Genomic DNA, 12,705 nt, shown 5'->3' on the forward strand with positions numbered 1-12,705 from the left:
TAGAGCTTCTTCTTTAGATACAACCGATTCTCAATACTCTTCGTCATGTACTTGTTTTCCAATTTCTCCCATAGCTCTTTAGCTAACGTTTCCTTCATCACGAAGTATTTCTGATCCTTCGTAAGACAAAGTCTGATGGTGCCACAAGCTTGGCGATTAAGCTTTATCCAATCCTTGTCTGAAATGTCGTTCGGCCTCTCCTCTAACGTAATATCCAACTCCTGTTGATACAGAACATCCAAAACTTCGCATTGCCACATGCCGAAGTTACTTGTTCCGTCAAATTTCTCCACCTCGAACTTAGCATTGGAAACCGTATTCCTTTGCCCATAACTGCTCGAAGTGACCTTGGGATGCTCGGTATTCTTCTCTGCAGATGAAGAAACTTCCGAGGTCTCCTTAAACTCTTCTTCTGCCATTAGAACTCCTTAAACTCCACCCACGTGAATATCCGGTGCACAAAAACACCAAAAAACGGCGCTTTTTAGCCAACCAACGGACAAAACACCAATGTCAGAGCTGAGTTGCGGAAAACGGAGTGCGGCGTTGGATCCGGAACGTCGAGAATAGTCAGGAACGACTACTCACTTGCGCAAATCAGAGTTGAAATGGCTCCGAAATCGCAAAATAACACCTTCTGGAATATTCCTTGGATCAGAGAATATTCCCTCTGGTTAGGACTGACTGGACCTGCTGACTCAGCAATAAATGCTGACTGGGCGCTAATGACTGGGCCTTTTTGCTGATGTGGTGCACACCTGGCGCTGACGTGGAAAGACACGTGGCTGAATACGTGGCTGATGACTCAGCCTCTCTGATGATGTGGCAGATGACGTGTCTGCTGACTGGGTGACACGTGGCGTGCTGCCTGGCGTAACCTTCTGGCCTTCTGAAGCTTCTGGATCGATGATGTCAAGCTGACATCAGCGTCTCTAGGTGAGCCAGTAGCACTGGATAATTTCCCCTGGCTTTGACTAGTCAAAAACCAGCACCTGGTTTTCCTCCTTACAGATATTAAAGTAAAAAAAAAACTCTGTTTTCTGAAAAAAAACAGATCCGGCGAGCAGCAGCTTCTTTCACGCTCAACCGTCGAACGGAGCGTGTGACCTCGTTGTTACTCCGTTTCCGATGGGTCTTGGTGCGTTGGAATCGTCTCGCAAGGACGCACAAGACTCAGTGGTCAAACGGATTCTTGGATCAAAAAAAAACGTGGCTCTGTGACTCGGACAGAACACGGACTGAGAAGCAGAGTCGGAAACTATGGTGGTTTTTGTGTTCTTGGTTCTACACTACGTGCTCTGATACCAATTGTAGTGCGCAAACCAGAGTCAAACCAAGCAAACACAAACACACAACACAGAGAAACACAAGGATTTACGTGGTTCCCCAATAATCGGGTACATCCACGGAGGGGCAGCGGATTCACTATATTTACTGGAGGAGGATTACAACAATCACTCAGACTCACACAGTATTGCCTTACAATCTACTCGTGTATCACTCTCTTCTCTCTGATTTCTGATACAACACTCTGAACCAAAGGTCTCCATTTATAGCCAGATGAGACCCTGTTCATTTGCCACGGTAGTCTCCCTTCATTTTCCACAAAGGAGGCTGAAGGATACTGAAGGATATCAGTCAAAGATTTGGGAGGCTCCTTGTCTGCTGAGCAAATGCAGGCATGGGTTGGAGCCACAAAAGTCAACAATTTGCACCAACAAAATTTGCAAGAGAAACCTTTGAAAAGTTTTGATCAAATCACAGATCTAACAATAGCGGCAAAGAAACACCCTAGACGTCGAATGAATTGGATGGAAAGACCCAGAGACCCCACAAATAGATGCGCCAAACGAGCTACTATTGGTGTCAATATTACAGTTTTGAACTTTACCTGGACATTCCAAAACTCTGACATATCTTGCGGTCAGGGAGAGTGTACATACATGCCAACAGGCTCTATCCCCCACTTCTTTTTCATAGCTTGAAAACTTTCAAGGGATCTGAGGTCTTGCTAACGAAGATTCTAGAGTTCCGCCCTATCCAAATGTCATAAATACTATTTCCTCCGTCCCCATTCTTTAGTCCTTTTTGGGGATTCTAACTATTTAATTTGATTACTGCAACAGAAAAACTTTTACTACCTCTCAGATTATGTACATCTTAAGTTTACCACCACTGATTAGGGCTTCTACGCACATGAATCCAGCCAGAATCCCCCAAGTCCAAATAGAACAAGCGCTTTCAAAGAAGATATGTTCATGTGTCTCATTTCCCAAGTTAAAAGAATAGTACGAAATGGATGCAGCTCCCTAGGTGAGGTTTAGTGTCCGTAGTTGTGGTTGCGCTTGCGCCTGCCTTCACCAGGGTGGCGGGTTCAACTCCCACCCGCCTCTCCCCTTCCCTCTCCCCCTCGGTTAGCTAGATATAGGACTCACCTTGCCAAAAAAAGGAAAACAAAGGAAGGAGGTTGCAACCCCCATGTCCCACTCCTTCAATCTGCCGTTGATAATATGGGGTTGAGTGTTCAAATGACTGAATCCTCCTTCTTCATCTATTCCGGGAAGCAAAATTGCAGGGGTATTATCAACAATATGAAGAATGGCTCTATTCCTTGATCTTGGCCGCCTCCAAGATCCATGGCTCGCAATTGAGTTAGGCATTAACAGGTATTGAGCTGCTAGGTCCCGGGTAATTCTTCCATCATGGATCGTAAACCGAGGTCCAACTGGAAGCTATCCCTATGTTGGTAATGAACATAGTGATACTTCTTGTTCCATAGGATATCTGAATAGCTTCTTGTCAACTGTACCGATTCACCAGTTGACAAGAAGTTATTCAGTACCGTAATTCAGCGACAAAAGCGACAGCCCGGGCACTAGTATGTTCAGTGAGTTTTTGTCCTCCTACAAAGATAACGACGTTTGTATGCTAGTAGAATTTAGTTTCTTTGTCAACTGAATCCTGATTTACCTTGTCCTACAATTTAGATTTTTCTTCACAAACCTGAATTACCCACCAACTTTCACCGAGGCGTCTCTGTATTCTCAACCTTGTAATGGATAACAATGGCACTGGCTGAAGATTTTTTCTCCTTGCTCAGGATCACATACTGGGATTCTGTCTCAAGGTTGGTAGCATCTGGTGGAATATTGGTGAGCATTGCTACTGTTAATTTCTCCTTTTTGTAAACTTCTCATTTGATATTCGGGTACCGTCTTATGTTTGGAATGAAAGGTACTAACCTCCGGCACCATACATTTGAAAAATCGATTATCCCGGTTCACTCAAGTAATCCTTGCTTCTATTCCATGCCCTATTTTTGATTGCTGATTATAATTCTGTGGCATCATTATATCATGTAATAGTACGGAAGACGGATTGGTGCAAGAAGTGGACAGCTTCAATCAGAGAAAGAGTTAATGCCTCCCAAGAAGCTGGAGCCCCCGGGGGACCACTCAAATGGCGGAGATCCTCCTCCATTTTGCTACCTTTGATCATGTCCGGTCATATCTAACCAGAGGATCCGTAGATCATGTGTTGCTCCTGTAGCATTTCTGAGGAATTTGAAAGAACTTTTCATCATGGCAAACCATTTGGGTCATTTTTTAGTTCATGGTTTGTTGCTGTTTGAGGTTGTATGGCTGCTGCCGATTTCGTGGTCAATCAAGTGGAAATTACTAGCAAACAAAAGTTACAGACAGATACATGCGGAAAAGATGCAGATTCTGATTTGCAAGTTTTTCTGCAATTGGGCAAACTGTTAATCACTAGTAGTAAATTGCTGGGATGGCTATTCTCTCTGTGTAAAGCCACATTGTATGAAATCATGATTTATATTGCTCCTTGAGTTTCATTTTCGGTTCTGTTCCAGACGGTAGTTTATCGCAATTGTTTGCATTTCTCTCGATCAGGTTTTCACTGTCTCTCTGTTTGGTGTTTATGCTCCTGTTCCATACATTTAGTCGCCGTTGGCTTAGATTAGGTAACGATTCAAAGATTTTGCTTTCAGAGTGTACTATGCTCCCGCTCATGCGGTGGGCGGTTTGAATCCCGCCATCCCCTTCATCTCCCCTAATATAGAACAGTGTAGGTATTGAGCTGCAATTATAAGTGATGGCAATCATGGTTACCCCAGTATCAATGGCAATACACAATGCACCAGGTTCTCTTCTGAACTTTCCAAGAGCATGATACAGAAATTAAGTTCTGAAGATAAATTCATTTCCCCTTCTTTTTTTTTGGGTATCCAATGACTACTGCTTTGATGGGTTTTTTTATTATTTATTTATTTATTTACCATTTATGACATGGCTAAAGCTGCCCTTAGAGGGAGTAGTTAAGAAATGGGAAGATTTCATTAAAATTGTTTGTTATTTGAAAATTTCAGAAAAGCTGATCAGACCATTGCAAAATTTTGTCACACAGCCCAATATAGAAGATGACCATCAATGGAGGGAACATAAGCACAGGCAATATTCGTTAATAGAAGATGATGAATCTCAGCTGTAAGTTCTTCACCCAATATCCAGAAGAAAAATACATTCGGCATCAGCAATGAAGGGGATACAAGTTTAATTCTCGTATAGTTGCAGAGCTACAGATGATTGTTTCTCCTCTATTATAGCCAAATACAGGAATAATGGTTCCAACTTTATTGAAACAACAGACATTCACTCAGCAGCTATCCAGATGCTAAAATATCAATCAGCAATTCTCACTAGAAGAAATGGAAAACAGCAACTCTTATTCATTTGCAGATGCATCCTCGGATGGAGTGTTTCCTCCTACATTGAAAGGAGAGTTAAAAGTGAGCATTTTCCGCAAAAGACTGGAAATGGTTCACTTGAAAGAATGTGATGGACAAAACAAGAAAAAGCCACATTTATTGCTGTGCTTACCTTCACCATCCGATGGAGCATAAGGAGATTTCCGATAACGTGTTTGCTGTTGTGTTGGCTAGAAGATAGAGAGGACCAAACAACAAAGAGACGAATATGTCATTAGGATGGGCTTGTAACAAACTGATAATATATTGGTCGAATTTTCGAAGAGTTACTTCGCACTTAGATTTTGTAATCCTTTCTCCTATTTCAATCAACTTGCATTCAGGTCAAGCATATTAGTCTGCATGACATTTGATTTCCTTTCTCCTATTGCCTTGGCTGTGCATGACATATGAAGTTCTAGTACTGTTCCAGCCCTCCAGATGTTCTCCACACATTCCTACACTATCATATCAAATCTTTTTGCAACCAATACATGAAACGAAGTCCCATGTTGCAGCCCTAAGATGCTAAAACAATTTGAGCGGCACCAGTTCTTTGGATAATGTTTCCAGTTTTAGATTGACAAGAGTTTCTGCAGAAAAACTTTTGCTCCAACATAGACTCATCAAATAAAGACTAAAACTGCCACAGCGCCACATAGTATAGCAAATGGTATGCAATGATCAATTTGGCAAAATTTAAGCAAGGCTAGTTAAAGAAAAATGAAGGTGTTATGCAAGTACCTGCAATTTAGGCCGAAGTTTCTCCAGTGGTCCTTTGGGCTTCTCTACACCTTGCTGTGATAACATCCACAACCATTCAACAATATCAGGAAATTAAAATGATACAGGTACTTCTAGTTCAGCCTCTAGCGCTCAGGTAATAGGAACAGAGTGACAAAAAAGAGGTACCTTCCCAAGAGCCCAGTCAGCAGAGTCAAAGTAAGCACGTTCATGGTCCTGATATCAAAGTAAAGTTGTTGAGCAGAGACAAGCACTGAAGCACACTAGCATCTTTTTCAAATAATTTTGGGACAAGAGCTAGCAGTAAATTTTGAATTCCGACATTACCTTAGAAATGAGTGGTGGTTTCTTTGGCATAATTCCTCCATACTTGCTCTTAACAGCTGCCTCCTGTGGAAAACAACATTTCAAGTCCTGAGAAACTGCTGCAGCAGTTCAAAGCAAATGCAGTTACCGAGTTATGGTATCGCTATGTACAGAATGCTATGACATGATCGAGACCTCTTGTTGAGCTGATGGCATGGCTTTTTCAGAATCCTCTGAGACATCTCCAACACGTTCATGCTCTTTGACATCATCCATTCCTGACATATTGTCTTTAAAGCAACCTAATGTACAGCGGCTGCAAAAGCATATACAATGAATTTCTCAGAGAGATGATGTGGGCAGCATAGAGGTCAAAACAACAATGAACAAGACCCTAACTACCATGGAAATTGTATTTCAATAGGCAACCACCCTAAATCATCACTATGGATGAGATGATGCTGTTTACAATGAATTAGGACTTAATTACGTTCGAGAGCAGACTTAAACAAGAGGAAACCAGCGTACCAACCAATGCTACAACTCTTAATAGGTGTCCGTGTCTCCCGAAGATAATTCGTTGACAGAAACAACATCAGAGGAATGTATATTTACCTAATGAAATACAAGCAACATAGTATAATGCCCTTCAACAAATAGGCAGGAAAGACTTAAGTGGTTGGCCTAGTGGTTGAAAAACTCTCCTAAATAAGTCATGCTTGAGTTCAAGTCTCATCGCTTTGAGTTGTGACTTTTCCTTCACCGATCACCTTCCTACCAATTCTGAAATAAAGCTACTAATAATGAGAACAACTGAAAAAGGAAACCTCAGGAAAGGGTTTTATAACAAACTATATACTTCCATAATCATTTCTAAGATCGTAAGTTTTTTGGAACTTATATTCAACTCTGGTTTTTTCTAAAGGATGAAATGCCGTTGCCTCTTAGCAATGCTCCAACGACATATGTCAGTTTTCTCGTGGCTTGCTTTGCAACCACTAACAATTCTCTTCCCTTCACTGTAATCGATCGGTCTCAATAACTCGTACAATTGATGGGATCACTTAAAAACACTAAAGCAAATTGATCTTATAATCGATCGGTATGGATAACTCATACTACTGATTGCACGATCAAATTTAAGTTCACTATGGTTTTCAGTTCCGCAATAGACAGGTCTCCTTAAACACATGTAAGTCAATTACCAAATCAAATCTGAAAAACTGATCATTTCTAACTGGGCAAAAAAGAGACATTCAATTGGTTTTTTGACCACTAGTGGCATCGTGGGGATGATATAGTCTTGTTGTCAACTCAAATCTCATCGGTCATATTATATCGTGGCCATTTTTCCTCTCCTGCTCACCTACCCCCTTCAAATGATGCATATATAATGCCGTACATACCACCTTAAGATTTTGAATCAAATCACGAGTTCAGCTAACTTAATTATTATCAAAGAATTAAAGTCTCCATATGATTCAAAGCGTATGGAACGAATGAAGGACCAAACCGTTATGAAACGAGCACCAGAAGAGGATAGAGAATGCAAACCGTGGAGAGGAGAGAGAATGCGATCTGGGAGGAGAGACGGCGACCGACGGACGGCAAGGAGAAACGGCAATTGTCGTCGTGAAACGGTACGATGGGACTAGGGTTTGCTGAGATGGGAAAACAGGACTGCAAGAAGATCCCCTTTAGATTTGGTGTTAATCAATTGAAATGGATCTTCGGTCCGAGCTCTTTTCCTTTATATTTTATTATTTTAACTAGACGTCCCACTAGTTTACGCACATCTCGATTAAATTCGAGAATCGAGACCTTAAATTAAGGATTGGGCAAACCTAAAGTGGCCTCAAGGTTGGAATGTAACATGTGATCTCATGGATAAGTACTTCTTACAATTACTTGGCCAAACCCCTTAAGCTTCTTTCCTTTATGTTCAATTTGGTTCGGTTTGGACTTTCGTGGGGCCTTTCTTGACCCACAACAATAATCGGTATTGTCCATTTAATAAAATAAGTGTGAAGACCCCACAACAATGTGAGATGGAGATAGTCTCAGATTTGAGACACCGTCACGTCGTGGTACCTCAATGGCACTGAATAATATCTCCTAAACCTGACCAAATTGAACATTGTGATATATTTAAGTAGAGTCCTGTAAATAACCTGTTGGAGATGCTCTTAGACAAGTCAAAAATCTATGCTGAGTCGATATTATAATTATTCTTTCATATTGTTTCGAGATACATTTATCCTGGAGAAAAATATTGCAACAATGGATCAAGTCCCATTTTCTTCTCAATATAGATGTTTCACGGAACATTCAAATAATATCATATCGTCAACTTATTTCGTTCGGCGTGACTTATGCTCCCGATGAGATCTAAAAACCAACGATTGAAATTATCAAAATAAGCCCCCACAAATGATCCAAAGTAACACCTTATTTTGGTGATGTTTATATGTTTATATGTGATGATGTCCCTTACATCTTGGTCACGAGAAATTATTCGTTGCCCCAAAGGTAACACGTCATTTTTGCCGGCTGGTCAATGAGAGGTCAAAATTTAATTATGACCATTCAGAATTAAATGATAAAAAAATAAAATCTTTTCACCCATTCAAACGGATTGAAATTTGGAACACTTAATTTTAAAGAGAAGGCTGTGTATGGTGGAGAGAGAAGAACGTGGGTAAGTGGATTTAATGCGTCAAACGGTGATAGACTTTAGACTGACAATTAACCCACAAGACGAATTTTGATTGGGAAGAGGCATCAGGGGACAAAAATGACGTGTTGCCTTTGGGGCAACGAATAATTTCTCATCTTGATGTGTATGAATAGAATCATATTTTCCTGTACATTTTTAATTAAACTTGATACTTATCTTTTGTTTGACTTTTAATTAAAGTTAACTATTTAACTTAAATAGGAGAATAGGAATTGATTTTGACGGGAAATTTGCAGGCTTTTGATACTTTGAATAAGTTCATGATTATAGTATTAAGGTTTGAAGGGTGACTCAGCAAATAGTCTTATTTCTGATGCTGCATTTGGGCGTGTTCCATTAACTTAATTAGGTACTTTTTTATTTTTTAAATTAAAGATGATATATTGTACGAGAATGACCTGTATCGAAAAACGTAAAATATAAATATTTAAAAAATAAGAACCTTAGCGGAATATGACCTGAATATTCTTTCAATTTGGTCTAAGGTTTCGAAGCGGGATCCACTCCTATACAATAGACATTAATTAAGGACAACTTCCATAACTTGATGTAGTAGTTTATGATTGGATATTACAGTGTGTCGCACTCTGAAGTGAAAAGATACGAAATCTAAGCCTAAAATAGGGCGATACACAAAGATACATTCACGATACATAAGAACACATTCCCATTTACGACTACGGGGCCGTTACAAGAATGACATTAAACATCTAGTTGTCTGATTATCAGACTTTGAAATAACTTTTCTTTTTGGGTCAAAGCAATCAGATTGTCTCAAATTTAATGTTCTTGTTTTGAACCACTACTGACTCTACCCATCAATTAGGTAGATTTGATATTATTCAATTCTCAGCGAGACAGTATCGAACCGACACAGTACACATCGCGTTGCGTAGATTGTCGTGCTTCTAGAGTGAGTTATATATCTCCGATGCCAATAAATTGGCTTTACCTTATTGTCTCACCTCTGTAAACTTTTAAGGAACTTTTAAATGCGCTAGAAAAGGCAAATTCCAAAATATGGTCCATTAACTCGCAAGCAAGAGTTTGTTCCCCTAGAAATGGTGAAATATTGGATACTGATCATACCCTAGATGTGTAACAAAACAAAAGATCTTCCTTAGTTGTTCTGTGATATAGATTGACAAAACAACCAAAATGTGTACTTGTCTTCCTCAGCCAAAGTATCTTTGCTTTATTGCATAAGCCATCAGCCAGCAGCTATGGGTACTTGCATGATCCTTTAGCTGCATCAACAGTTAAAAACATAATTAGATTTTAGAGATCAAATCCCACGAACCAACCCCTCTTTCTCTCTAACTCGTAGATTTTTTTTTTTGCCGAGAAAAACTCATCACGTATTATAAAGGTGATTTCGGAGAAAGAGACAAGGGTCGATAGGGACGAAGAATCTCACCAAAAATGAACATACACTTCGGAACATCACAAAAATTGACGGAAAAAAAAGGACAGATAAATTGGGACGGAATTACAATATGTAGAGACGGAATCGGTTTAAGTAACTTACAGGGATCAACGATGCTGATGCGACCAACATCAGGTGGGCAATAAGGGCTGATTCCATTGTGGGACTTGTAGTATACGTTAAGAACAACCGATGCATGTTCTCGGAGAGAGTTGGGCTGATAACATGGGCCTCCAGGCTTTATCAGACTGCAGTCCACCCTTGGCTGTCTGCAGTAATAGTCTATAGCTATATTCAACTTATCATCTCCTGCAATAGGGTTTGCTACACACCATGTCCTGGCCTGCGTTGAAACATACCATGTGATATATAAAGTTTTTGAGAAAATCTTATTCAGTATTCACGGAGGAGCCGTAAATAAGGTTTACGGCGCTCAATTTCGACCGTCCAAAAGTGTTTTAACGACCGTGAATAAGTCAATGCATCGAGTGATTTGAAATACATAATTTAAAATCCTTCCATTTTTCTCTTATATATAAGAGTAGGGCAAAAGTGTTAATTGTAGTTAGTGAGATTTGAATCCTTTGTCAAATGTATGAGAGTACATGGTCCCTATCACTGGACTACAACTCCACTTGCATGTGTATATTTGTTGACACAATAAGCAGAACTAATTGAGATTTTAAAGTGATGCAAAAGACTAAAACAGTTATGTAGGAAAGTGCTTTTAGTTTGATGATCTGATGAATCTTCCGACTTTCGGAAATAGGCAAAAATAAGAGACAAAGGTTCTCATCGGTGAATTTTAAAAACCTCGTGAGTTAACTTGGGTTACTTGTTTTTAAAAAAATAAGTGCATAGTTTTTGTTTTATTTATTAAATAATAAGCCTTTTTTTTTAGTTGAAAAGCAAGAAAAATAGACCTATTGCACACGAATGAGACAAATAACACATCCAAACAAATGAAGGTTAAACTTGCGATGAATTGATCAGACAGTCAGATGTTAAATTAGTAAATAATAAGCTTAAAATGCATGCAAAAGCCCAAAACTTACCAACATCCTCCTCTCTCCGGTCCATGTGGTGGTGTATCTAGAGCTTGTGCAAACAACAATGGACAGCAAGAAACAAAGAAACCCTAATGCAACATTTGCCTTTGCCATGGTCTTCATTGTTTACTATGCTAGTATTTAACTCTCTAAAGGATTATTATGGCTCCTCCTATTGATAGGTTTTATCAACTCATTACGCTTAAATAATAGTGTTTGCTCAAAAAGGATATGGAAACGTGGTTATTGCTTACCAAAATTTGGTTCCACAAATATAGAATGTACTATCAATTTGTTTGACAGTAATTATCAAGTGGAAGTCATTTATTATAATACCTTACTAAAATTTTGGTCAACGATACTGTCATGCAACGACGATGGTTTTTAAATTATTTTATTTTAATTTAAGGGTCCGTTTGATTAGAGTAAAAATAATAAAAAATATATATATATACAAGGAAAAGAAAAGAACTACTGTACTTCCTTTACCTGAAAATAGTCGAAAGAGCTATAAAACATAATTTTTCTTGTACAAACCATTTAAGCATTGTTACAAATATTTCACTTTCTTGCTAAAAGTACGAGAAATTTTCAACTGGCTCATTAAGCTCTCACATTCTTTCTCCACCATTGGATGCAGAATAAGAATCAGAATCAAATTCTCAGAATTAGAATCAAATCTTTGGTTGATTTACTTTTTCTGTCTCTATCTCTCTCTTTAATGCTTACTACTCTCTTTTGGTCCACTGCTAATCCATCTACTTTATGTCATTTATGTAATTTGATTTGATTTAATACTATATCCAGACTATCGCGCAACTATGTTAGATTTACCATATATATTTTCTGTTTCTATTTTGAAAGAGCATCGTACAGGCGTTTCTCTGCCTATTGTTCCTTTCAAATGTCATGTGCAATAAGATTTTCTTCATATTCTTTAAATGACAAATCACATGTTCTAAATGATGAGAAACTTGGAAGTATAAGTTAAAACTTTTGGTGGAAGCAATCAAGTCTTGTGTATGAATTCAATTATTCATCTCTTTATTTTGTTGTCAAGAAATGGAGTAGTTTGTAAATCTTGAAATGAAATGAAGCTCTTAGAATGCTTTCATCTCTAGCATTCACTTTATTTCTTGTTTGATAAGTCCCATGCTCTTCTAGTAACAAAATACTGGGGAGATTAAATGCTCCAGACACAATCCAAATATAGAGGCTTGTGAACATGCTTCTGGTGGGTGAATTTTGAGTCATTTTGAAATGGCAATGGCTTTAGTTGAGGTTCTCCATTCTATGGAACACTATCATCTCTCTCCTCATTTCATACCACATGATTGGCATCATCCTCCCAAAATCTCCTCCGATCCTCTGAGAAAGAATCAGAATCCTAGCAAAATCTTGGGAAAATTTTGTTTATGATTTTTGAAGATTTTCCAAAAATTCTCTCTCTTCCTCTCTCCTCATTAATTACTCCCTCCATTCTAAAATGTTTGTCCGGTCCGTAAAACGGAGTGTTAAAAATAATACAATTTTTGCAAGAAAAAAATCAAAAGTTTTTCAACAACTTACTAGATATCAATGAGTATTTTTAATTTGTGAAAAAAGTTTGAATTTTTACTTGAAAAAATTGCATTATTTTTAAGTTATTGTTTTGCGGACCGGACAAACAATTTGGGAC

General features: G+C 38.7%; 2 protein-coding genes and 1 long non-coding RNA gene across 3 annotated transcripts; 1 reads left to right on the forward strand and 2 right to left on the reverse strand.

Annotated features, from left to right (window-relative positions):
- Nucleotides 1–4,143: 4,143 nt before the first annotated feature.
- Nucleotides 4,144–4,740, forward strand: LOC131308691 (uncharacterized). The gene is made up of 2 exons (XR_009194529.1): nt 4,144–4,242; nt 4,401–4,740. It is a non-coding gene; the product is annotated as an uncharacterized LOC131308691 (long non-coding RNA).
- LOC131308690 (uncharacterized) lies at nt 4,450–7,552 on the reverse strand. Its single transcript, XM_058335668.1, has 7 exons — nt 7,370–7,552; nt 6,011–6,131; nt 5,837–5,899; nt 5,678–5,725; nt 5,510–5,563; nt 4,899–4,956; nt 4,450–4,784 (listed from the first exon to the last, which is right to left on the reverse strand). The coding sequence occupies exons 2-7, from the start codon at nt 6,098–6,100 to the stop codon at nt 4,744–4,746; spliced, it is 354 nt and encodes a 117-aa protein (XP_058191651.1). The 5' UTR covers nt 6,101–6,131; nt 7,370–7,552; the 3' UTR covers nt 4,450–4,743.
- A 2,009-nt stretch (nt 7,553–9,561) lies between these two features.
- On the reverse strand, nt 9,562–11,222 carry LOC131308693 (major pollen allergen Ole e 10-like). Its single transcript, XM_058335669.1, has 3 exons — nt 11,034–11,222; nt 10,081–10,321; nt 9,562–9,799 (listed from the first exon to the last, which is right to left on the reverse strand). Exons 1-3 carry the CDS (start codon nt 11,148–11,150, stop codon nt 9,774–9,776), a joined length of 384 nt encoding a protein of 127 aa, XP_058191652.1. The 5' UTR covers nt 11,151–11,222; the 3' UTR covers nt 9,562–9,773.
- Nucleotides 11,223–12,705: the final 1,483 nt, after the last annotated feature.

Source organism: Rhododendron vialii, chromosome 11a, assembly GCF_030253575.1.
Source record: "Rhododendron vialii isolate Sample 1 chromosome 11a, ASM3025357v1".
Lineage (NCBI taxonomy): Eukaryota > Viridiplantae > Streptophyta > Magnoliopsida > Ericales > Ericaceae > Rhododendron > Rhododendron vialii.